The 26,012-nt window shown below is 52.3% G+C and overlaps 7 protein-coding genes across 7 annotated transcripts; 3 read left to right on the plus strand and 4 right to left on the minus strand.

Moving 5' to 3' along the window:
* Window positions 1–2,581: 2,581 nt before the first annotated feature.
* On the minus strand, window positions 2,582–3,289 carry CABS01_05847 (uncharacterized protein; the record flags this gene model as incomplete). Its single annotated transcript, XM_060539215.1, has 1 exon — window positions 2,582–3,289. One exon carries the CDS (start codon window positions 3,287–3,289, stop codon window positions 2,582–2,584), a length of 708 nt encoding a protein of 235 aa, XP_060404610.1.
* A 505-nt stretch (window positions 3,290–3,794) lies between these two features.
* Window positions 3,795–5,609, minus strand: CABS01_05848 (uncharacterized protein; the record flags this gene model as incomplete). Its single annotated transcript, XM_060539216.1, has 1 exon — window positions 3,795–5,609. The coding sequence occupies one exon, from the start codon at window positions 5,607–5,609 to the stop codon at window positions 3,795–3,797; it is 1,815 nt and encodes a 604-aa protein (XP_060404611.1).
* Window positions 5,610–12,585: 6,976 nt separating this feature from the next.
* Window positions 12,586–13,095, plus strand: CABS01_05849 (uncharacterized protein; the record flags this gene model as incomplete). Its single annotated transcript, XM_060539217.1, has 2 exons — window positions 12,586–12,715; window positions 12,875–13,095. 2 exons carry the CDS (start codon window positions 12,586–12,588, stop codon window positions 13,093–13,095), a joined length of 351 nt encoding a protein of 116 aa, XP_060404612.1.
* Window positions 13,096–13,613: 518 nt separating this feature from the next.
* CABS01_05850 (uncharacterized protein) lies at window positions 13,614–16,332 on the minus strand (the record flags this gene model as incomplete). Its single annotated transcript, XM_060539218.1, has 5 exons — window positions 13,614–13,763; window positions 13,824–14,466; window positions 14,531–15,376; window positions 15,440–15,712; window positions 15,776–16,332. 5 exons carry the CDS (start codon window positions 16,330–16,332, stop codon window positions 13,614–13,616), a joined length of 2,469 nt encoding a protein of 822 aa, XP_060404613.1.
* A 3,581-nt stretch (window positions 16,333–19,913) lies between these two features.
* On the plus strand, window positions 19,914–20,165 carry CABS01_05851 (uncharacterized protein; the record flags this gene model as incomplete). The annotated part of the gene is made up of 1 exon (XM_060539219.1): window positions 19,914–20,165. The coding sequence occupies one exon, from the start codon at window positions 19,914–19,916 to the stop codon at window positions 20,163–20,165; it is 252 nt and encodes an 83-aa protein (XP_060404614.1).
* Window positions 20,166–21,958: 1,793 nt separating this feature from the next.
* CABS01_05852 (cytochrome b5-like Heme/Steroid binding domain-containing protein) lies at window positions 21,959–22,735 on the minus strand (the record flags this gene model as incomplete). Its single annotated transcript, XM_060539220.1, has 4 exons — window positions 21,959–22,140; window positions 22,195–22,252; window positions 22,309–22,346; window positions 22,645–22,735. The coding sequence occupies 4 exons, from the start codon at window positions 22,733–22,735 to the stop codon at window positions 21,959–21,961; spliced, it is 369 nt and encodes a 122-aa protein (XP_060404615.1).
* Window positions 22,736–23,203: 468 nt separating this feature from the next.
* CABS01_05853 (TPR domain-containing protein) lies at window positions 23,204–24,909 on the plus strand (the record flags this gene model as incomplete). The annotated part of the gene is made up of 4 exons (XM_060539221.1): window positions 23,204–23,562; window positions 23,622–24,304; window positions 24,367–24,471; window positions 24,539–24,909. 4 exons carry the CDS (start codon window positions 23,204–23,206, stop codon window positions 24,907–24,909), a joined length of 1,518 nt encoding a protein of 505 aa, XP_060404616.1.
* Window positions 24,910–26,012: the final 1,103 nt, after the last annotated feature.

The raw sequence follows: 26,012 nt of genomic DNA on the forward strand, positions 1-26,012 counted from the left end.
CTTTGTTCCTCACCTACCAGCAGCATGTGGTCATTATCTCAACATTCGCTCTTTGGGGAGCTTCAAGGCAGTTTTTGATAGAGATATCCGGTTCGTTCGCTTGATCGTTTGACAGCTGGACGCCTTTTCCTCACAATAACTACCTGCCTTAGGTAGGGAGAGAAACAAGTAAGGTCGGTGGGCAGGTATCATCTGCTTCGGTGCCTTCCATAAGATACCTTGAATACAAGGTAGGTAAATACAAGGTAGGTAAATACAAGGTAGGTAGTCGCACCTGAAGTATGCCTGTCCGTCGGCTCTCCGGTCGGGGTGGCCTCGGCCCCTCCGCGACAGCGACCACCCGGTTCCGCCGGACCTCTTGATCCACACCAAATCCGGTCCCGCAACCCAGCGCGGTCCGGATCCCGGACTAGGAAAATGGCAATGCCGACACCGCGCCGTGACGACTTGGAACGTACCAAGTAAGCATCCAAAATCACCCGCTGGACCGAGAGAACCGGCTTACGTAGCTGCTTACCGTGGCGTTCTTCCTCCGAGAAGGATTCCGGCTGGATTCCACCCCCTGCTGTTCCCAACGACGCGTGACAGCTTGTAAGTGCAGTTTTGCCCCCTTCCTTCAAAGAAGCAGAGTGTTCCAGAGCCGTGGTCCGTCTTCAGCTTCTAGGTCCGCGATCCTACCTTTCATCAACCACGATCTCGGTAGGGCTGTGGCGTGTTGGACGTCCAGGCTAGCACTCAGCTATGGAGGAATACGAACCACACTTGCGTAAGGCTGTCAGACTATCATTCAAGATAGAATCTGAGTCCGACAAGCCCCTTACATTGAACATATTCATTGAAGAACATCGTCATCAGTAGAAGCCAAGGGGAGAAAGTAAGACCTGGAGGGCTGCATCCTATGCTGGAACACGAGGCGGCGTACAGTAGCGCAGCAGAGAGAGCGTAAATGCCGGCACAGAGAGCCTCAGCCGCGAAAAGGCAACCTGCCTACCTACCAGGCAGTAGACCTTTCCATTCCATCCAACTCTCCAAGGTCCAAAGCAGTAAGATGGCCGCCTCGCGCCGCCAAAGCTTTCACCATCGTCGTCATAGATCCCCAGCCCTGTTGGTTGTACCTTATTCTTGGGGGCCATGCCGCCATGCCATGCTTGCCATGATCACACATACACACCCCGATTTGTAACGTGCCATCCATCGAGCGCAAAGCTACCCTCAAGAAGGAACACATCCGCGGCACTGCCCACGCATGGAAGGGGATAAAAAGAGCTCATCTAGATAAACGCTGCAGGCGCAGAGCCATCCATTTTGGAGCGCCGTGCTTGCATCGGTCGGCTAACGTACCCACCGTAGCAGCCGCCGCGGCGCAGTCACCAAAAGTGAAGAAAAAGAAAAGAGTACGGAGTAGAAGTCGCAGGATGCCAGATGCTCGTTTCGCTTCGCGCACTCGCGCGCGGGATGGGGGGAGGGGGGTTAGGTGTGGGCAAGGACTCAAGACTTACACCGTAGATGTGTGTCCGTTGCTGGCAGACCAGCCCAGCCCCCCAAAGCCGGAGAACCGTTGGCGGTACGCGAAAGAGCTGCGTTGCGTGGCTAAGCAGCCCCCCCCCCCCCCCGTCTCCGTCTTCGCATGCGGCACGCGGCGCGGGTGGGATAGCATGGCACGCATGGTAAGGTAAGGTAGGTAATCACTCTGTTCCATTCTCCGGGTGCTGATGTGTTCGATGGAGTTCAGCTTTGCATAGACCGGCCGGCCGGTGTGTCCAACGCGCACTAGTGCTGACGGCTTTTCGGTTCCGCCTTGAGGAGAGCGTGGGAGCTTCCCACGCTTCCCTCCCTCCCCGTCCCGTCTTAGCCCTCTCGGTCTCTGTCTCTCGATCCATGTCTTGTCCTTTTTTTTTAGCCTCCGTGTCTCGTCTTCTCTTTTTCCTCTACTACCTAGGACCTAGCGCTCCATCTGGGCCGCGCCGCTGCGGCCAACAGCCAACGCCAGCGCGCAACCACCCTATGGGTGTCTGGTGGGGAGGAAATGCATAAACGGCAGAGAGAAGAAGAAAAGGGAATAAATCCGGTTTTTTAGATTGTAACTCCGTGTCTCGACACATTGGGGGCCGCGGGGAAGGCAACCGCATGTACTCTGCCTTGCCTCTAAGTCTTACACATCTCACACCCCCCTCCTTCTCCCTACTCTTCTCTCTTCCCCCCGGTCTTCCTATTCCTACGGATACTCTTTCGCCCTTGGCGAGCCCTACGGATTATGGGATGAAAGGAATGGAAGCGAAGGAATGCATGTCAGAACTTAGATCGATGGGCGATGGACGATGGGCGATGGACGATGGGCGATGGGCAGCCCAACACGCGCGGCGGGTACGGCTACTTGCCTTCCTACCTCTATCTTTACGTACACCTCCCTAAGGTACCTGCCTACCTACTGCTTCGTTCTACCTCATAGGTTCAAGTTCATTCATAGGAACGAGAGAAGGATCCGGAACAGTTTCCTCATGCAGGAGAGGGCGAGCGCAAGGTACCTCCGTACAGTCCTACAGCCAACAGAAGAACAAGTCAGCATTCTACCTACCCATCCTCAGAGGCTTAGAGTCGTTCCCGTCCACCCGTTTCCTCTCCACCCTCCGTCCCCATCCCTTACGTCGGACGTGTCGATTAGCGCCCAGGGCGGAAAGCTGGGCTGGACTGGGCGGGGCTGGGAAACCAACTTGAGCCGCATTACTCGGGGTTTCGCTGGATGCCCACCCAGCCCCGGTTCTCCCTCCCAGTGAACGGACCGGTCGCACGCTGTTGGTGTAGTTGTAGGTAGGTGTGGTTTGTGGGATTCTAGTGTGGGACGTGTGAAACTGTGTATAGTGGTGTAAGTGGTCGTCGTGTCGTCGTGTCGTCGTGTCGTCGTGTATGTCGAGTGGGCGAGCAAAGACGATAGAGCCTCACGGCTGCTTGCTGCCGCTGCCGCTGCCGCTGCCGTTCCCCTCGAACAGCCGCTGGTCAGGCTAGGGGTTTGCTCCAACACACGCCGGCCGAAACTCATGGTTGAAGCAGCCACAGGCGCGTAGACGGGGAGGTACTGGAGGCTGGCGGCTCGGTCGGTATAGAAGCGCGCCTGAGTTGGTTGCTTGGCCGCATCGTGGGAGGACTCTGCGACGGAGAGTTGCAGCGCGGCATTGGGGACTGGACTAGGATGGTATCCTGTTGCATAGATCACGGGGGGAAGAAGGTTGTCGTCCCTCCTGTGCTTGCCAGCTTCAGTTCTCCAGTGGGATTCGGGGTTATGGCGGTTCATTCGGAGCTCGGTGATCCTGTGAGACTGGCATCTCTCTTTTCGCCGATGGTGGCATAAGGTAAGTAGGTAGGTAACTAGTTCCTGCACTATGAGGGGAGTGAGCATTTGAATTGGAATGAGGGTACAGCAAATTGGTATCAATGCACAAACTATCAAAAAGTGCCAAGTCATGACTATGGATTATATCCTGTTCTCGTTCCCGCTCAAGTATGCCGGCCAACTGTATATCCGCAAAAAAGAAAAAAATGAAAGTCTTTTTCATCAAGTCGCATTACTCCTTCGCGAACTTCCTGATCGTAGAAGCAGAAAACTCCGGCCGTGGAAGGCCAAGCAACTAGAATGTAAAAGAAAAGGTATCTAAAAAAAAAAAAGAAAAAAGGGAAAACTTCAATGAAAACATGAACAAGCCTTGAACTACCGAGATGCCAGTTTGAACAACTCTAAAGTAGCAAGTAACGTATAGATGATCAACAACAACCATGAAGACTGGGTGACGGAGTGTAAATCACTCTTCGTCCTCACCCTCAGCATCTTCATCGGAGCAGACTGCAACAACAATTTCCTTGTGAACAGTTGAGTTTGTGACGGTGCTGCTGCTCCCCTTGCCGTTGCCAGCAGAGGGACCAACCTCTCCCTTGAGCGGGTTAATGAGTTCCCATTCGGCTGTCATGTTTCGTGTCCGCCGGACAACGTAGACATCAGCGCTGGAAGCCCATTGTGTGAGTGTAAGGTCGTGCTCTCCGCCAAAATGGACCATAGGCTCCTTTCCCTCGGCGGCGCGCTCGAGGTGTCGCGCAACGTGCTCCATGCGTTCATCCCAAGCCTGGGGTCCGTTGAAGTCGTGTCCGCAGTCGGCAGCGGGACAGCGCATATATCTCGGTAGATCGCAGCGAATCTTCTCCGCGTCCGTCTGGAGAGCCTTGAGATTCTCGTCCCACTCAGGGGTGGGCTTCTTCTGCTTCTGAGCCTTCCGTACATGTGGCGGCACATGCATGCGGCGAACGTGTTGTGTGTAGAGATCTTTGCGGTTGAAGATGGCGCCGTTTGGTAGAGCGGGTGGCGTTGGTGTGACGGAGCAGGAGGAGGAGGAGGAACGTCGGTTGGTGGGAGGGTTGGTAGTTTTGGAGCAGCCGTCTTGCTCGCAGAGCCAGTACTGGAGAGCCAAGTGTTGAGAGCTTACGTGACGCTTCCATTCGTTCTTGCTGGCAAACGTGGATGGGCAGCCAGCGTAGTTGAAGACGCACACAAAGGGGCGGGTATGATGTTGCTTCATGTGCTTTTGGTGGGTGCTCTCGTCGGAAAAGGGGGTGTTGCACTCTTTGCAATGGATTTTGGGGTTCCTCATCGACGAAAGTGTTGCGTTTAGTCTCGTTGAAGATAGACTACCGATGTCGTTGTTAACCTTGGACCGCTTTCGTTCATGAGACGAACCGGAGGGGCGAGCCTGAGATCTGGCCGTGGTGTTACGGGAACGTTTTCTCGAAGGCTTTGGCTTGTAGTCCAGGTCTTTGTCGTCGTCAATGGCAAGAGGCTCGGCCTTGATCTCTGGTTCAAAGATATTTGTACCGTTCGATTCAGGATCAGGGTAGTTTGGATGGAATGGTAGGTCGGCCATGGTTGCCTCCTGCTTGATGACGGGCTCTGGGGTGATTTGCCGTGACGATAAAGTTGAGTGCTGGGCGATACTGGCCTCATCAGACTCTGAGCAGCAGAAGCTGAAGGTTGCAGTATCAAAGCTCGTTGGGACTACCTCCTTCTCGAACATGTCGTTCACTTCGTAAGGATTAACACAAATATTCCCTTGCATATTCATTCCAAAGAGCGTCTGGGACTGTAGTTGGGGTTCCCAGTTTCCAAAGACCTGCTTATGCTGCAAGAAAGGAGAAGTGGCTGAGTGGTCCGGAGGAGTTGCGGGTAGGACGTCACTCTCCGTGGGTGGGCTATGGGAATCACTGCTGGACAGCGTCTGCTGAGAACACGGGGAACCGTGTCTCCTCTGTGAAGCTGGAGGTAGAGGGTTTGACTCCTTGGTAGATTGGCTTACACCGAGCAAAACTGGGGCATTTTCATGGACGAAGAAGGCCGTTCGTGGTCCATCCATGTATTGTTGAATCTGGTGGGTTTGATGTGTCGGCCATGGAGTTTGGCATTGCGAATGGGAGAAGGATCCAAGGCTAGGGTCGACTGGTGTTGGGGAGCTCGAGGTTGTTGAGCTTCCAAAGTAAGCCATGGGCATCTGGCTGTAACTCTGTTCTTCGTAGTAAGGTACCTGGTCTTGGGTAAAATGTCCTCCATGGACATTGTCATAGTAATAGGCCATGTTGCGTGCTTGCTCTAAATGGAAGATCCGAGGTTCCAGTGGTAGTTAACTCCGACGGGCCAGGACAGAATCCCGAATATAGACCTTCTTGAAAGGGAAAATGGTAAGGGAGTATCCCAATGGAAAGACGTTGTAGTGTTGATCCGATCGTACTAGGTAATATATCCAAGGCTAGACCAAAGGGTTGTTGATGTTGGAAAGTTGACGGATGTGCCGCGGACTAAGACGAAAGGACGAGGCAGTTATAAGTGAGTGAACAATGCAACAAGTGTAGGAATCTAGAGAGTTGCTGCTTCCGTGCTTGGTCTGGGCAGCAAGAGACACGATAATGTCATCGGAGAGCGACCAGCGTGGCGGAGCTCGATGTATATAAGTCAATGAGGTGGGTTGACATATCGGTAGCACAGGGGATGCGGCAGGGCAGTCGCCTAGGCGCACCCAGCTCCAAAAGCTCTGGGAGAGCACTGGGGAGAGCAAGAAACCCCGTGAGAACAGGTACGTATTTTTTGCAGAGCCTCATGTGGGCCAGCGAGGAGTGCGAGAGGGCAGATTGAGAGGCGAGGAGGAAGAGGCAAGGATTTGCGGTGGAGGGCCATCATCATCAGGCGCTGCAGAGCGCATATGCACACCCCTGGAGCCAGGACTGTGGCAGGGAATACGTGTGGTTACGGGCTGGCACACCATCAGGGACTAGTCTCTAGTGGCTGCAGCAGATGTATGTATTTTTCTGTATAAAATTATACAGTTCTGGTCTGGCTGGTCCAGCTCCGCTTTGGGGGCCGGTTCGCGAACCACTGTCCGGTCAAGGGTGGCAGATGGAGGGTGGTGTTGAAAGAGAGGACGAGGGGAGCCGCCAGGGCTGCGGCTGCGCCTGGTTCGGAAGACGAACCCATGGCCAACGGGACGGGTAGCTTCTGAGCTTGCCTCTGATGGGTTGATTTCGCCATGGCATCCGTTGCCTCCAGGCAGATACCACTGGGTTGCCTTACTCGAAGTTGCCTTGTCTCTGACGAATGGGGAATGACTTCAAAGAACCATCACCGAAGCTCGTCAGCGAATTGCAGTGTCAGTGTCTGCGAGTCGACCCAAGTTGACAACGCAATCCTCGACAGATGGGTCAACAGTTGCGAGACACACTGTCTGTCCCAACCCTTATTTTGACTGCCTCAGCCGCCGCCACAAGGAGGTTGTGTCTGTCAAGAGAGCACTGCGGACGTCACTGATGATCCTTGTTGGGGATGGCCGGTCAGCTGTGTTTCTGTGATATTGGCACTTGGACGTGCTAAGTCGGTCCTCCACAGGCCAGGTAGTTGATCCATTTCAGCAAGTCTGAGCTAGGGGGTTGAATTATGTCGAGCAAGATTTGCATCTGTACGACGTCCTGGAAGTGTCGGACCCTCTCGATCTCATGGATGACGGTCCGGGTCGAGAAGCTGCTTGGCTTGCTTGGATAGCGTCAAAGGGGTTCAATAGGTAAGACGTGGGAAGAAGGTGTGTGCCGGGTGTTCCGTTGAGGAATGAGGAATGAGGAGTCGGTCGAGACTCGAGATACTTGGCTTCTCCGCAACACCTTTACCAGGTAATCGAAGACATCCCTGACTGGCCAGATGGCGAGATGAATACCGAGCAAAGGTCTCAGGGCGGCATAGAGGCCATGCGCCAGGTGGTCATATCCCCATTTTCCTTGGAAGTGATGAAGGTACGGAGATTGACAAAAGCAAAAATGACGGAGCAGGGGAGAGATGATGGGCGAAGAAGGTAGCAGGGACCGCGCACTCGCGCAGGAGAGAAACAACAGGGGAGTGAAGTTGGAATGGGAGATTCTAGACAGCGCTTGGCCAGGTCATGTCTCGGATCGGAGGATGTCAGAATGTCAGAATGTAAAGCTGCCGTAGCACGTAGCTGGTTTGCCTTGAGGTGGTCGGTCCATGGTTGAAAGTGACGGATACTATGAAGGTAGTGTAGGATGGTGTCTAGGGGCCCGTTGCGGTGGAGAGGAGCGGACAGGAGTCTACTGTGGTACCACTCCACGTAGGTAGGAGGAGCATTGGTAAGTTGACGGGTGGGAGGAGGGATGGGGCAAGACGGAGACGGAGGGTGGAACGGACGGAGCCTGGTTGCGTGTGAAGAAGATAGAGAGAGAGAGAGAGAAAGATAGAGAGAGAAAGAGAGACATTCGGAAATCCAAGACTCAGGAGAGACAGACAGAAGGAAGTACAGCTTAGGATACGTATCAATACCTAGGTAGGCCTAGTCTATAGTAGCCATCGGAAGGTATTCACACACCTGCAGGCGCAGACGTATGGTAAGGTAGCGATTGCGCGGGTTGAGGGTAGAGGGTTGACAGCAACTGAGCGCAAGGTATCGCATCGCGCAGCTGCGCGAGAGTTCCGCTTGACGTGTCCAGGACATTGATCCCATGGACCCATGAGGCATACCTACTCCCGAAGAAGGCGACCGCAGGCTGACTAGCGCAAGTCGCAAAAGGACTGGGCATATGAGTGAGTGGTGAAGGTGGGGGAGACACTGAGCGAGATGGGAAGAGGCCGAGGGATTCGAGAGAAGACAGTCGAGCAGAATTCCAGATACGGACCCCACCTCACCGTCGATGGCTCCATGAGTCCCTTACGATGTACTGCACAGTAGTGTATGTGTTTCTTTCTCCCTCCATGGGATGGGGGCCCGTAGACGAAAGATGGCGCCTTCATCGATGCAACTTGTTCGTTGCCTGGAGTATTGGATACTGCCTTAAGGTATGGGAAGAAGGTATCCGCGTTTACCCAGCAGGTACGGAGGAGGTAGTAATGTACTGATTACCTGCGAACTGATGGGCAGGCTTTACGTAAGGCAAGGAAGGTGAGCTAAGCAAATGCTACGCAGCGTAACAGCTTCCTTCACTAGATATCCACGCCTGCTACGGACCTTACACAGTAGTTGCCCTGAACCTCAATGCTTGCCGTCAGCCACTGGGCAGAAAAAAAACCTTTCCCGACATTTCCTCCCCTCACCTCTTCCCGTCCTCACATCGCAACGCAACGCAACGCAACGCAACGCAAATCCTATAACCCGCCAAGGGTGGGTTTTGTGTAACAGTAACCTCCAAAGCCCATCCTGCCATTACCACACGGTCCACGCCACCCATCTGCCACCCACTCAATCCCTCTTTGACTTCGTTATCATTGAGGACGGGACCGTCCCGCAGCAAGCTCCATCCCACATCTACATACCCTGCCCAGCGCCTTGTACGGCAAGCCATTCGGCCAACGGGCTTACATACACTGGCACGACTGGGAAGTCTGGGACTGATCCCAGTCCTCCCTACCACCAGCACCCCGGTGCTCCTGGCTTGAACCTTGAAGCCGTCTCCACGTCCCACGAGGTCCAACTATCTGCCCGGACATAGCAAACCGGACGAACTGACGGATGGACGGCGCCACGCTAAAACGGACACTAGACGCAAATGTTCGGACTGTCTTCCTGCCCCACAAACACCAACGACCCCCGAACATTATTGATATTGCCAACAACCCTGCCCGCTCGCTCGCTGATTGATTCCATCATCGCTACGGAGTACATACACCTTGAAACACACTTCCTATCACCGCGTAGTCTCCAAAATCCAAATCACAAGAAATGGAACCTCAGCTACCTTGCGCATCCCACCCCCCGGGGTCCTTGGCTCCCGCTCCTCCTTGCCAACAAGTCATTACGACTCAGTGAGAGAACGTGGTTGGTCGTGTCTACCTCCCGGCTTCACTCGCCCAACGCGTCACATCCACAACGGAATCCACGCCTTTTGGGGAATGGAAGCCTCCATATCCGTACACCCATTCACTGCAATACTGGCGTGAATCCACTTCCACATCAGCACGCCTCTGCTCCTTTCAGAAAGAGCGAGTCTTGGCATCTCACAGGGCTCCAGGGTCCGCTCAACGATCGCTCCTTCGCTCCTGTTCCCGTCCTTGTCCCGTCCTCTTCTCCCAGTCAACTGGTATGCTACCAATACGATTACCGTTTATGGGTACAGTAAACGCACAATTGCACACGTTGTGCTCTGGCGCTGATTATCTGAAGATAATCCGTCTACGCGTGTATGGACACACACACCAAGAGACCAGCAACCCTGAACTTGAGAAGCACACATCAGCACCCGACTGGGCAATGTGCGAATTTGTGAAGTGTCGGGGGATCGAGACCCCTGGCTCTTTCGGATTTGCCTGTCGATCTCTCGTGGGGACTCGACCGACATCGCCGAAGACGAGTATTAGTACGAGAGTACGGAGGAGGAGTTTGCTACCCTCGAGAGAGCTTAAGCGCACCAGAAATCAGAGCGCTTGCTCGTGGATTTGACCGTATGATGGCACGCCATTGCCCGCTTCCTCCTTGTTCCTTGTCCGGATCTGCTGTCTCACCAACAGTAGCTAGCCGAGCAGTTTGACTTTCGTCAAAATCGTTACCTCGCCGATATGCAGCTTTGCGGGAATTCTATTCCAGGCCTACTAGGCGGCCGCTTGCTCGGAGATTCCTCCTAGGTATCGTCCAGAGCATTGTCAACTTTACTTGCCTGCCGGGGCGGCAACAAGAGATGCAAGGTTAGGGGTTCCTAAGTCTGTACGGATACACTACGGATACCCAGTGGCTTCATCTCCCATCTCAGGGCTCGTAGGCTCCTCTCCACTGTCTCCAGACCCCAACATCTCGAACAAGGATGGCACGGCACAGACTTCATTGGCCGGCCAAGCCAAAGCTGAACACGAAATCACCACTCCGTAAACCACTGAAATCCTCCCCAGACATCAACCATGTCAAGTCGCAACAGGAGCCAGCTCCGCTGGATCCTTGTTTTTGCATCCATATTGCATCGTTACACAAGTATCCGCAGACAAATTTCAAAAAATGAGCCCGCCCATTCCTCGGCCTCGACGCTTCAAGAAGAGGCAATGAGCCCTGTCTGTCAGATTCGCGGCTGTTACATCAACAATTATCGGGGGGCTCACAGCCCAAGCAGATCGCGCCTTCGCAAGTCTATCATGAAGCCATGTCTTGACTCTTGAATCCTCAATACACGCGGGTCTTGCAGCATTGTGCGCGTGAGTTGCACGCGCGAGTTTGGAGGACTGGCGCAATTCGCGCAAATACAAGTGTTGTTAAACTGGCGCGGAGTGCGCGGCAATTCTATTCCTGTACGCAAGACTGCGTGCTTTACACCAGTCGACGCCATTAACGCCAAAGTCCTCTTCCAGGGCCCTGCTCGCTAATTAGGCATCGGGATTTTGAGACCTGCTTCTTTGATTCACCAACCCCTTGCCTCTCAAATCGGCAGATCAGAAACGAGATAGATCTTGGGCAGCTCTAATCACTTCTACTCGGCAAGGCGGAGTCGTGTTGGTGGTCAAATGTTCTGTTATGAAACGATCTGCAAGCATCTACGGGGAAGGATTCTCCCAAAGGAGACAACACGCCCGTGGTGGTACCAGCTTGTTGGTCCAGGACTCCAGTACAGCGTCGACAGATGATCCAGATCGAGGCCTTCGTGTAAACTTTGCGTCAACGCTCTCAAGGGTTTTTTATCGTCTCATGGTTCTCTTCATACTTGCCCCCTGCAGATGGCCTGACCAAAGTTGGTCCTGTAGGGTTTCTCTCAAGGCCCATTACAAAGTAGGATCCCCGTGACATTCAAAACTCGGGCTTCTTCCGGGGTCAAGATGTGCCTGGTCTTTTTGCGGCCGCCGATAAATGATTAGTAGATGGTGGCATGCGAAGTTGGGCCAGCTCACGATGGCACATTAACAAGAAGATACCCACCGTCATTGCGTGAGTTTGTTGGATTCGGATCGGCGGGATCCATGACAAGAGCTGAAATACCTAGGCTTGCTATTGATAGTCTGGGGACTGATCTTTCTCTAAACTAGCTTTAGAACAGCATGGTGACAGCAGGTCAGTACCAACCCTCGCGTAGCGCCCAACACGGTGATCGCTTATTGTCTCGGGATTGCATATTGTTGGTCCAGGCCTAGGTCGACCAACAATATGCAGTCTATAATTGTACTGATTGGACGGTGGTATCGCCTACCATCTACGGTTACTGCGAATACTGTGCTCACTCATTCTCAGCCGTTATCTGGTTGTCGGAAACGATCCTGCGACCATATTTGACCAATATCAGAGCGTACGGCCGTTAACTCTACCCAGGTTCTCAGCAGCTCCATCGCGTGACTGAGATATGAACAGTCGAATCAAGGTAGCCGCCAGGATACAGAAAGCGAACTCTTTCCTACGTACATCCAACGTTCCTCCATCGACTCAAGCTCCTCGGTTCCTTTTCCCCAAACGACCAGCGAGCCACCCCGAAGCATGAAGCATTGTGACGACACACGCACATCCCTACTAGATCTAAGCCCAGGGCTGAGAAGACTTCGGGGGAGATGAGAGGAACCAAGTGAGCACAGCCACGTCTTTCCATCTTCCAAGAGGCGTGTTGCATGTACATCATTGCCGTCCCCTCCTCCTCACCCCCCTTGCCGTGGCTGTTTGCTTGCTGCTTCGGACTTGTCTGCGCCTTCTCAATCTTCAACCTTGCCCTGCCCTTGCCCTGCCCTGCCCTGCCTTCGCCATGTCTTTGGCGGCTGGCGCCCCCCTACTCTCTCTCCACCCCCAAGCTTCTTCATGTTACACAACGTGGGTCACTCCTCCAGAGTCCATACAGGACAGTGGTTCGACTTTTGTATTACGGGCCAATACCGGGCTGTTTGCTCCCGCCGAGGCTGGGCCAGCCTGTCTTGTGGCCCCCAAATATATGGAGGCCCGGGGAGAGAGGGCAGCACGGATGACGGGTAGCTTATCTTTACAAGGTGTACCTGGCATGTTTGGATGATGGAGGAAGGGGAGGGGGGAGAGGGGAGGCGCAAAATGAGACCTGGCCCAAAGAAGTCGTGTCGTGGGTGTTAGAGGTGAAGAAGCGTAAGATCTACAGGAGATGGAGGGGGTGTCTATGACCTTTGTTCCCAGCGGTAATGGTGGTGGTGGTGGTGGTGGTGGTGGTGGTGGTGGTGGTGGTGGTGGTGGTGGTGGTCAAACCAGTCCTACGGAATCGGAGCAACGTGTGAGTGAGCAAGGGGTCTGGGGTCCCGGACGGGAATCCGTAGGAACGAAAAGCGCCGCATGTTCCAGTGGGCGATGGGCGCACGCAGCCCCTTTTCTTTCTTGACACGGAATCTCGTCAGGAGAAAGCAAACATTTCAATTTACTCCGTACCCAAAACCCAGGTCCCGGGAACCGCCTGCCGTCGAAGAAAGGCCCGACGTCCCTCTACGGGATCTCTGCTTCTACTGGCTTCTTGGGCCATGCCCCTGAAGATTCTTCGGCGTCGGCCGCTGCGGGACGTTTTGGAGTTTGTTTGTACCTCATTTGCTACGCACTGCGATCAAGTGCTTGGACGAGGCCCAAGAAGGAAGAGGAAGAGGAGGACATCTCGGAAAGGAGCTAATGTCTGGTTCCAGGGGTTCTGCTTACTTACATGGTTATTAGTTCTTGACATGTACACACGTAGACAGACAGAACACATATGCCGTTGCCACAGGCATGGAAGCCATATGACCGTGTGATGGATAATCCCTGAAGCAAATAAAGGGCTGACGATGAACGGAAAACTCGGCATGGGCAAAGGGTGCAACGTTTGATAAGTTGCTGACTGTGACATTGAAGGTAGGAAATCATTGCTTGTTGATGGGCGCTACCCGAGACGCCGTTTTATGCCATCCCCTCTTCTCAAATATAATGAGGTAACTTGAAAATCCAACGCAGCCAAACATCAGTCCCAAAGTTTGGAGCCTGGCCAAATTGAAGCAAAAACGGGGGAATCATTGTCCATCGTGGAGCACTTCCATCGCATGTCATCCTTCGCCCTACCATCATAACTCCATGTCATCCATTACAAAACATTGCGTCAGCGCATGCCTCTCAGGGGTCGCTTTTTGCTGTCATGTTCATGGCCTTCCAATGTCTCTACACCTGGTTCGAGCTGTCGCCGGTGCTGTTGGCGTCCCTGTCTTCCTGAATCTCAACCCACCTCCCACTGCATTGACCACAACGCACGTGAGAGCAGTTCACACAAGCCGAATGCACTTTATGGTCTGCCTCCCATGTACACGAGCACTAGGCGTCATATTAGCATATCTTGACAGGCCAGAGCGAAGAAGTCTCAGGGTCACTCACGCATTCCCACATGAATGTCTTCATCCGCTTACGGCCGGGCTGCTCGGCGCCATCGTCCAGGCCTCTCTTTCTTGACTGACGGTTGACACCTCTTCCATTAATCGTCGACTTTCGTGAGCCAGACATGATTACAATGTCATCGGCCGAGTCTGCATCACTCAAGTCGTCCGAAGATCCGGTGGCGTTGACGTCTGGCGAGTCAGGATCGACAGCTACCCACTGGGAGTGGTCCTTCTTGATTAAGCCGTCACGTCCAGCGTAGTGGTTGTCAATATGATCGAATCTTTCGGCCCAGGCGGTGGCACCCTTTTTGTTGATGTCGACGATCTTGACACAGAAGCCACACCAGAACTTCGGTTCTCCGTTTCGTCCGACGCGACACTCCTCGAGGACCTTCTCGATATTGGAGGAGTCGCCCATCTTGTGTTCCTTTTGAAGATGACTTCGGAAAGTTTCCCGACGATGGCAAACCTTGCCACAACTCTCATTGTCACCTTCAGACCGTTGTTCGGAACACTTCCATACCTCAAGCTGGAAATGCTGGCTGTTCTCGTGACGTTTCCAGTCATTTTTGCTGCCGAACTTCTTCTTGCAACCGGCAAATGTGCATCCATACGGCTTTTCGTGACGCTTCATGTGCTTCCTATCCCTTGGTTAACAGCCGATACATGTGGAATGACAGGAGTAATACACACTTAAGTTCACACCTGCGGTTGAACACTTTATCACAGGCAGGGTCTGAACACCGATGCTGGCCGTCAGCACTGCCGTTTGTGGTCGGTGTGGATCTCTGGAGAGGCGTTTCCATCTGTGTCTTTATAAATGTCTCAATGACGGTTTTGGGCATCTTTGAGAGTAACTCGAGCATGGCCTGTTCACTCATACTCTTGTTTGGAGATGCGGGAAGAGGCTGATTAAATATTTGCTCTCCCTGGGCCGAATCATTGTTGGCAGGTTGGCTCCTAAGAATAGTCTCGTCCGAAGCACAAGGGATCGAGTTAGTGCTAGTGACCTCGGAATCCAAAGGATCTATCGGAGATGTCTCGAAAATCTCGTTGCGGGCTCTGCTTGGTCCATTGGTATTGAGATTGATATTCATCTCCATGGCGGCAGGAGCGCTCGCGGAATTGCCTTCGCGAGTGAAATTGGATCTTTGACTCCTCCTCTCTCCAATCATGATCCTTGGAGATGGCGCTTTCGAAACTTCTCTAGGCTGCACATATTGGTGGTGAGATTGAGGGCTGTCGCAGACCGATTGGCCATCATTTTCGTGCAATGTGGAGTTGGAAATGGCCTTGTCCGCAGTGGATGATTCAAGACAGACGTTGCGCGCTGAGCCGCCAATCTGCGTCAAGGACGGGTCGATGAGGTTGATCTCCAAGCCATTTCCTGGATGCTGAGGGGAGAGTTGAACATCGTCATACATTGGCGATGGACCATCGCCCCAGGCCATAGAAGGAGCCTGGTAGTACACCTCCGAGCCCACGCCCACACCTTCAAGGACGTCTTGTGTACTTTGTTGATACGTTTCTCCCAATGGCCTCTGGGTAGTTCTGTATCCTGTTAGGCGCCTTGAACAGCTACAAATGTTTCTTGACTTATGCTTATTGACTCACTGGACAACATATTCGCTAAGATCATCCTCGGGATTCACAACGATACTATGCACCCGCTTCAGGTGTTGCCTGAAATTGTCGGCTCTCGGCCATATCTTGTTCTTCGTTGAACATGGTCCTTCATAGCAGCGATATCGCGGACCCGAGTTGAAGAGCTCGGGGTGCACACTTCCTCTGTGTCTCTCAAGGTCATTTTGGGTGCCAAACCCCTCTGCACGGGTACATCCTTGAACATCACACTTGAAGGCTTTCTGGTGACGCTGGTGATGTTTGCTACCAAATTAGTATTAACGATGTGCTTCTAAAGTGTAGGAGTGCACTGCTTTCGATACTCACTTCAATTCCGACTTGGTCTTGCAGATAGCACGGCAGTGGTCACAAACCAGCTTACTATCGGCCGCACCATGATGTGTCACTGACATGGGAGTAGCCCCTAGGTTCCAATGAGACTCGGTAGGCGTTGGGCCCAGTTGAAAGTCCAATAGTTGGCCCGAGATACTGTGAGTGTCTTGACTTCGGTCCACATCGTTGAAGACAGATGCGTTATCAACGCTATGCTTGGTCCTACTCTCATAACCAGAATCTGAAGGCAAGTATTGTGGTACGGTACCGCATTCTGAAGCGAGAGGGCTCCTCCATCCGCCCCCGAAGTGAGCCTGATTGCGGCGCCGAAGATCGCCTGAGACATTCAACTGCTGAGTTTGATGAGAGTCGGGAAAGATTCCGGCGGGAACCCATGGTTGTGAAGTGTCATTTCCATAGAAGTTCATCAATGCCCATGGCACTGGTGCAGTCTTTTGGGGAGGAAAGCCCTGATTTGTCGTCTTTTCCATACTGGCTCGTGTGTCTGAGCCATGCATCGAAGCCATCTGGTTGTGCTTCGTAGGATCCATGATCATAGTCCGAGACAGGCTTTCATCGACCAGAGGTCGGCAGAAATTGGTTAGGAACCGACTAGATCTGATGACTTTAGCTGGGAACTATTCGCATGGCGTTAGGCACATGTTGTATTGACTAGAGGAAAGCATGTGCACAGTATCAAGTCAACAGGCACTGGCCCGAACTGAGGTTATAACCTCATAGTGCTGATGGGTTTATTTGATGGATAAAGAGAGGAGGATAACCAACTCAAGATTGAACCAAGGTCACCTAAACTTGATACCCAACCACCTTTGTTATGTTCAGTGCGTGGCGAAGAGGTCTTGACTCGACCCGAGTCCAAGTCCACCAAGTATGAGCCGTTCCTCGACCGAATAAGCCTCAGGCCGGCGCAGATAGGGGCGTTGGCCTCTGGATTGATGTTTTCGGACGAAGAGAAATCCGGACGACCAAGCGAAGGGGGTAAGGTTGATGCAGTTCAATTACCGGTCCGTAGTGGGTCGGTCGGAGCCGGGAGAGGACAGTAGATTGCCGGACTAGCAAGACATGGGTAGCTGGGCGACCGAGTGGGCGAAGTATCGCGGGACGCAAATCGCAGGGTGAAAGACGACAAAATGGAAGAAGCGCAAAGGTTTGTTCAGGCGATATGGGCACGGGCAGGACTTGTAGTCATTCAGGCGAGAGTAAAGGCAGTCAGTTGGCGGCCAGGAATGAGGAAGAGGATGAAGGGCGTGACTGATGTTGAGGAAGGTGCGGCTTGGGTGAACAGTTTGGGGGGACCGGGCCAATGAGGCAACCGCGAGGGCGCAGTCATTCGCTTGTCCGCCCTGCTTTTTGGGGAATTCTCGGTGAGCAGAGTACGCCGTCGCCTCATTCCATCCAATCAACGGTCAAAGAAATGTAGGCAACCACACGAGGCAGCCAGCAAGGCAACCACCGCCGCACCTTTACAGGCGTCCCAAAGATGGTTCGCCATTTTTCCACTTCCATCACCGCCACAACCTGGGCCGACCGAACAAGCAAGAAAAAGCAAGCCGAAGCACAACCGTTCAGAAAAGACAAGGACATACTGACAGATAACGGGTTCGATAAAGACCTTACACGAGGTCCACGATCATCTATTCCAATGCCAGAACACTCCCTCTTCTCAAATCGTCCTGAAACCGGCGAGAAAATGGAATATCTGAATTAACGCGATTGCGAGTGAACGCAAACCAAGGTACCTAACCTGAGAGAGCATATTCTCTGTCCCACTCATTCCTATGCAACACTTCTGCCAGCCACGGACAGTTTACCCCGAATCTGCGCTCTGGGGGCATATCTACACGAGAGTTCGACTCTTGTCTCTCTCGGCTGACACAACCAATTTTGGCTGGGACGCTCAAGACCAATGAGGTCATCAGTAGCCCCTATTTCAATGTAGAGTACAAGGGCTTAGATGGCGATCGCTAGATCATGGGCTATCATCTATTCGTACTTCCATGGTCTCGATAGTGTCAGTCCTTGTCATTGAGCCGGGCCGGAACCACCTGTATGGCTGCGAAAATAAGGTAGGTAGGCGACATCCTCGAGCCTGAGCCGCCATTTTTGGGCATCATCGCATCCAATTTTCGGCCAACTATCAGTCACCTGAGGTTATCCGCACACCGGTGCTCGCTCCTGTTTCCAACAAAGAAGCTGACCAAGCTTGTCGACAAGCTTTACGCAAGGGCGCACACTCTTAACTACGACGCGGCAGCAATGTCTTCATTGCAATACACTGACGGCCGTGAGCACCGCAATGTCCCTTTTCACGGTTCCGCCGAACTTCTTCTCTCGCAGCCATCCATGTGTATCTGTCCCCTCGTTTCCGTTGGGCAAACTGCACATATCCAAGGGCGTGAGCGCTTTTGTGGGGGAGCAAGACCCAGGTTGGATAAGCATGACAGGAAACGAGAGTGTGCTTCGGAAAAGATATGATATGTCATTATTGATGTCGCTCTCCGATAGTACAGACATTCGCTGCGTACGGAGTCTTTCGGAGCTTGCTACTTATTTCCGATGACCTACCGTTCACTTGAAGATCAGTAGTCGTGGATGGCTACATATGTATGCGATTACAAAACGCTCAACTGAGCGGGGCATTGTCCCTTGTTGCACAGTATCACGAGTGCAACATGTTGGACACGACATTTACTCCCCACCACATGAGCCTTCGCTTTTGCGCCGCGCGGCTCCATTGTGTTCTTACGTCTCCAGGATCATGGCATCCATAGATTTTACTTTAAGGGGATCATTCGGCCGTATCTTCGGATTCGCCTGGTGGCTCGCCCGTTTCGCAGACGGATATTCGATGTTTGCTCTTTGCCAAGGAGCGAGTGTCCCTCTCAGCTTACTTAAACCCGCCTATCGGGCCGCTCCGCAAGATGCAAGCGACTTGGATCCCAACCTGACGGTCTAGACTGATTGGGTGGCACAGGTGCCACCCTCTCGGCCGTCAAATTCTTGACGTTGATAATGTCACACACACTACTTCCAGTTGCGAGACGAACTTGATGCGATGATGGGAGGAACAGAACAAGAGTGTAGATCATCCACAACTGACAAGGTAATAGCAACGGCGGTGGCTGCCCGGTTGAGAATAGCAAACATCTGCCGATATACTGAACAGCACTGCGTTTAGACGGGACGGCCCAGTAATGTCCCGGAGGGCCGCTCAACGTCGTGAGATCGATGCTATTAAAGACATGTTGATGAACGTCTGCTACAGAGCCATGATGTCAACTCAAGATGTTTCAACTTTAATCTATTTTGCAACGTGTACGTGGAAGGAACATCCTGGCGTTTCATCAGTATATCTGGCTCACTGGTGACTTCATTCTATGCCTCAAGGCCCGAGGCAGGCTTCGAAGCGCCTCGTGCCGGGAAACGAACTAGTTCCTGCATTCTCTTCATCTACCCGGCCAACGGATGCAGTCTTCTCTTCCGGCCTGCATGATCCATCACCTCTATGGCCAAAGGCTAGGTAGCTTTTGGAGCTCGCAAGGAGTAAATAATGGGTGATCTCGCCCCCACCATTCCACGTTAAACCTGGTCATCCTCACGAGCAGGTATCTTGACATGGCATGCCACCAATATGGCAGCAACACACGCACAGTGTGCCATGTACCCAGGCTTCTCAACGTCCTTCGGCAAGGCCCTTTGCGTCCATGTGCAAATCGACTCTTAGATAAATATGACAGATATTGTTGCGGCCGATACTTTGAAGCTCGGGGATGTGATGTATATAAGATCGAGCGAACTCGCCAGAGAATAACCACAGAGATCCTCCTCATATTCACCTCTACTCACATCGTCTACTTCGTTCAGATCACAACTCCTTGAGTAGCACTTCTTAGCTTTCACGGCTCTCGCAAAACCACGCTTTTTTCGGATAGTCTCAGTTGTAGGACATCCCTTGAAACGGATCTGGACGGCCAGACTGTACGTATATAAACGTTCTCTTGTAATCATAATGTTTTCAACGAGCTGACTCAGAGTCGCAGCTGCTGTTATAAGCTTAATCAGATTACAAAGAGCACGAAGTACTCCCCCACCGAAAACCCCCCATCTCAAGATGTGCGACTGGGAGGAGTTCCTCTTCACCTGCAACCACTCCGTTCTACGGCTCAAGTCGTACTGCCACTTTGCCCGCAACGATCCCGGCCACCAATGCTTCGGCGTCAAGGTTCTTCGCAACTCGTGGCAGCAGAGCGTCCCGTGCGATAACTGCATCTTGGCCTGGCAGGGTCAGGGTCACCCGCATTTCGGCACCGGGCAGCATCGTCAGCAGGAGTTTATTGGCGGCCAGCAACAACCTCCCCATTAATTCAGTCCAGTTGCTTTCAAGCCTTTTTTTGAGAGCACCCTTGCGCGTCAGGGGGAGAGTGGCATGGATTATCATTGGGCCAGGTGCGAATACCGTAGAGATAGGGGCTTCAAGTGTACGCCAGATTGTCTATACAGCAACTGTGATTTTCGAAGATGTTTCAATAGCTAGAGATCGCAAGAGTTTCTGTCCCACACAGAATGTTAGCGTTACTTGATTTGTGGGGGATGGTAGAACGAAAAGTATATGGTGGTCACACTCAGTGTAATTGTCCTCTTTCTCATTTATTACAATGAAGTGGGGTGGATGACAGTGTTTCCCTGTTCTAGGAGGATGATGAGCAGCCTGGGAAGTTGTGTTACATGGTCTAGATTTCTGTAGGAACGACCCAAATCTTACGCGGGCTTATGCATGTTATTACTTTGACGAGGAGTGACGTGAGGACTGACATCGGTCTGATGTTTCTGGGATTTGTTGATTCCGGAGTGCCTGGAGTAAAGTACCAAGGCTCACTCCGACACGGTTCTGCAAGCATTCGTTACACACTTTTCAAGAGTAGGTAGAATACTGGACAGTATTTAAGACATTAAACTGAACCCTGAAACGAAGAGGACATTCATCTGTGATTGAGGCTGCCCATTTACACGCTTCGCTGAAGCCTCAGGCCCATCAAGATTCGTACTTCATGGCGAAACTTCCCCAAATTCCGCTACTGACTATTCTCCAGCCAGACAGAGCTAAACCAGTTGTCAAAGGTTGTACACTCGAGTGTAGAGTCCCGTACTTCGACATCTCCTAAACAATTTCACCGAGTCCCAAGACTAGCGCCGTCCGTTCTAGGTCTCATCAGAGATGGCAGAAGCATACTCCATGTCATAAAGAAGCATTTCATTCAGCATGAATTACTTTGGAACAACCGGATCTCAAGGTGCCCAACCATACGATGTCGGGCTTAAGCTAAGTGCGTAAGCACGATGAACAAGTACTTCTGCAAGGTATGTCGTACAAAGGGACTCCAGAGATTGAGCTGCCCCTATGAAACGGGATTTGTGACGCTGTTAACGCGATCAGTTTTCTGCAGGGCAAGTCGAAGGAAAAGGGATGAAGAGCTGAAACGCAAGGCGATGTTAATGGCTGGGAGCCTGCAGTGACTCTAGGACACGTCATTTGTCATTTGTTCAACGACTTAATGATTTGGAAATCTCTGCTCAGCCACATGGTTTTCGTATTCAATATAAACTGGTGCCCGAGATATGGCTGTTTCTTTAGTCGAAGTAGATACTTGTCGTGAGCGATTGGGCGTCATTTCACCGATCGTCGATGTAGGGGTAGCTACTTACGCCCGGGACTGTGTCGCGACGTCGTGCAAGAACAGTGGCATCGCATATGAACGACGTATGCAGTACACATTCTAACACATGTGTGTGGGTGGATTAGGAATTTTTATCGCACACTTCCTTGAGTATAAGGCAGCTTTACATCGGAGCCTTGTAATGTGCGATGGAATCTCGATATCATGGTAGCGAGGAAACACATTTTCAGCTGTAGACGACTTAGAGATCAACGAATGTCTGGGTCTACATAACATGAGAGTAACTAGGGTCACCCGAGATGTTCTCTCACTCACTTCTCGGCGTGGGATTATTGACGCAAGGTATTCAGTTTAATTTTTACGTTTACACACGCTCATGGTAACGTCTCACAGCCAAATGACGGATATCCCTAGCCTCCCGCTTCGCCCACAACCTCCTTCACCCTTCGCTCGAGCTTCAGAGCCGAGCTTTTGGTAATCTTCATTCAAAGTTGGTAGCGCCAGCGACGCGGCCAACAATGTTGTAGCGCTTAGAGAAGAAGGTGATCCAGTCGTTAAGGACACCCTTCTCCTTGTCAGGAAGATCCTGCCAGTCGGCGCTGACGTCCTCAGCCTTTGTTGAGGTCTTTCCGAGAGCACGAGAGGCGTCCTTTCCAGCAAAAACTCAAGGGTTGTCAGTCATGATAGACTGCAAAATGAGATGAATGTTTTCCTTACCGTTGTAGGATCCTCCTGCTTGGTATGCCTTGTTACCTGTTACGTCGTATACGATTCCCTGGATCATAAAACATTAAATTTGCGTAGAAAATGAAGGCCGGCGTGTTTGATTACCTTGATCGCCACGTATGTCTTTCCATTGGGGTCTGAGCCTGTTATATTGTTAGAATTATTGGCGTGGGGTCTATACGATGATAAAACAGTTGCATGCGAGGCCAAGCATATATAGGCATCTTCGAGACCACTTGATGAAAGAGATGACTGAGCCGCAACCGTTTCCAGGTCCACGAACATGTGTTCATGAACTGCAGATTGGAAAAGATACTCGAGCACGATCTTAAGCCCCGCTCTCTTCAACAACTGACACAATCCCTCATGATCATTGCATCAAAAACATGCTGCCGGACAGTTTCGTAGCGGATAAGTAAAGGCAAGAACACTTCGACTTACCATCGGCCTTGGCCAACTCCTCGAGGGTGATGGGGTCATCCTTGGGAGGGGCCAGGGTGACAGGGTTCTTGGGCTCAAACTTTCCAGACATTTTGCTGGCCTTTGCTTGGCTATAAGCTGTTGTAAAGCTTGAAGTTATTGAGCTAGCGATGTAATGTTGGATGGATATGGAGTGCGAGGATTAGGAAGACGTCGACTTCTTACACACAAAATAGATGATGGCGGGGAGAAAGAAGCTCGGTATTTGCCCCTCTGAGCCTGGAGCTCTTCCCCACGGTCAAGGTGGGGGGGCACTTGCGACATTGCTGGCTGAGCCTCGGAGTAACTGCCTTCGTGTGATTGGTTGCGCATTGATTAGCATAGACCCACCAGAGCAAGAGCTCTAGACCTGCCGAACAATGCAGGCGAAACTCTCATTGATTTTTGATTGATACGTCACTTGACAGCCGCCCGATTACAGTCAACCACCACGCTCCGTCGCACGAGCTTGGCCCATACCGCACAGCTTGACCGAGCCCCGAGAATCGATACTGTGCCTGCTTCTCAATTGATGACAACGATGGCCGTGTCGCGCATTGCGGCATGTCGGGCAATCAATGGCCTGGGGCTTCGCCAGATCGCAAGGTCGCCCGGAACGTCCACAGCAGCTTTACGAGCAAGCACACCTCGGAATGCTTCAAACGTGTGCAGCCATACCCAATTCAGACACCAGAGCACTTCAAATCCTTCTTACAATGGCTCTAAAAGGAACAATGCCTCTTCTCCGCCGCCGCCGCCGCCGCCGCCACCGCCACCACCTTCCGCAAGTCAGCTTTTGAGGGCGATATCCTTTCGCTCGCTGTTAACTTCCCTGACGCCGAGGGGCATCAAGAGGATGTTTAGAGAAAGTCCAGAGGAGCTCGTGCTAGCACTAGCAATGTGAGCTATCTCAAGCCGTCGCTGTTTTCTAGGATAAATAGCTGACCCGAAGTTCTCAGTCTTGCTGGCTTGGCAGGTGTTTCCATCTACATCGTCAAATTGTACTTCGACTACTTCATGGCCCGTCAGTTCACCAAGTATCCCAAGCCCATCGCCAAATCCCTCCGCCGAGCCCTCTACTACACAAACATCAGCCCCGATCCGAATCTCGCGAGGAAATACTACAAACAAGCACTGGAACAATGCAATGAACTCCAGCTAGACCCGTTCTCAGATGATGTTTTGGGCATTAGGATCCAGACCGCGGCATGGCTCGAAAAGATCGGAAACTACCAAGGAGCCATTACTGTGTTGGATTCTGTGCTCAGAGACTGCCTCAAGTGGGTGGAATGGATGGAGAACTCCGTTGCAAATGGAACAGTAGAAAAGTCAGGAAAGCCGCCTGCCGCGAAGCCTCTGTTGGAAAATCAACGACTCGCAGTTCCGGAGAATGGCGAGGAGAAGGTTGTCGAAAACCTGTGGCATAAGCGCACCCGCCTTCTGGCCAAAGCCGTCGGAACTAGCACTAAGCTTGGTGCCCTTTACTCGGACGAGCATGTTTTGGAGCCAGAAAACTCCCTGGCCCGACTAACGTGGGCCGTCGAAACGGCACTGGCAGAGTCAAAACGACGCCACAAGGAAGGTGTCAAGAAGGATGAAGGTTCTTGGATGAGCCCAGAAGAAATTGGCGGTGCCATGGAGTGTTGGTCTCCCATGAAGCCCCCTATATCGTACCCGCTTTCAGGTTACTGACAGAGTTAATAGCCCTCGCCCAACACTACGAGACTAAATCCCAGTTCCATCTGGCAGTACCTCTCTTGTTCCAAGCATTACGACTTTGTGCTAGCCCTTGTCATCGAGTAACTATCAGTATGTCCTCAGGCCCCTGGATTTGAGTTAGAGTATATTTCAAAAATCAAACTGACACACTCTCCAGTGAACAATCTGGCTGCAGCATTTGCCCAGCACCCTCTTCAGACCCCGCTGGACGCCATTCCCAACGCGCCTGCCACTTCCGACGCAATAGTCAGTCCCGACATGCCAACAGACCGAGCCGGACTCTTGGAAGCTGCGAAGAACTGGGCTAGCAATGCTTACTCACACTCAAAGGATGTCAAGGGAGAGGACCGAACCGAAGAGTGTGACGAAGCTTGCGCCGTAGCATTAACAAACATGGGTGACATCGCTGCCCTACTGGGAAAGAAGGAGGACGCAAGAAAGCGTTTCCAGCAGGCAATCGACATGAGCAGGAAGATTGGCTTCGGTCCCGGCATCTCTCAGGCCGAAGCGGGACTTCAAAAACTCTAGGATTATAGAGATACGGCCATACAGACTGCTGGACCGCCCCGGGAATGTATTCCTCGCCTCGCTTGAGGTATTGCCGGGGCAAACCGGGAGCATCAGGATCCCATGTCGGCGAGCATATGAACATATCAAAAAGACGAGAGTGATGGTCCCCTCGCGCCCGCAAAGACCCTGCATAGGGCTAGGACTTGGCCAACAGAGACATGAAGCCGCTTCTGCAGCATCCTTCTTTCGACATGGACCTTTTCCAAATCGATTAGCATGGGTCCGCATATGTGAACCGAAAATAGGTAGATGATGGGGTCTTTATGCCTTCCTACGCCGTATCAATGGATTCTTGACTGGGGCGCATATGAGGACGGAGAAATACCACGACGGTAGCCAGGGGCCTCGACTAGGTCGGATTCAGCAGCATCATTGCATCCGGTGCAGGAAGTCCCGACTGTCATAATTGTTAGAGCCACCGCCCATCTAGAAAGATGGCAAACGATTCGAGTTGCTTGGAAGCCAGAAACGGACCCCCTTAAGCTCGATTCAGTACCAGCAGTCCCATTACACCAGTAGCAGCGAAAGTGCATACAGCCGAATTTGAGCCGAGCCGTTGAATGAGTACTTGTTCCGTATCGAAGAGCTATGCGAGGCCCAAGAAACGAAGCCGCCACAGTCTCTCACAGTCTCTCAGCCGGTCTCTCTTATGGTGTAAGGCGACGCTTTGATCAAACAAAGGACTGCTATGAACCCCTAAACATTCCCGAAGCCCAAGGCCCTGATTCTGATGGTTCGAGGGAACTCATCGTCGAAATTGGGACCATAGGTGCCCAGAAACTCACATGGGGCCAAAATGTGCTCTCACCAATCAAAGGGGCGAATGGCAACGGCTTAGCGTAAAGGCGGGTGCAGCTTGATGGGTCCAGAGGCCCCCTGCAGGCTCATCCCAGCAACTCCAGTGCTGGGGCAGACAAAAATTACCCTTTTCGGAAAATAGTTGGGATGAGTTGGAGAGAGACGGTCTTCGTGGACGAAGAAAACGCTGCCAGCCACCTACCATCAGTTGAACAGCCTGGACGCCGCAGAGTGGAATCTTACACCGACTTGCAAAGATTCCT

This window comes from Colletotrichum abscissum (assembly GCF_030869225.1).
Source record: "Colletotrichum abscissum strain IMI 504890 chromosome Unknown Scaffold_12.1, whole genome shotgun sequence".
In the NCBI taxonomy this organism is placed as follows: Eukaryota; Fungi; Ascomycota; class Sordariomycetes; order Glomerellales; family Glomerellaceae; genus Colletotrichum; species Colletotrichum abscissum.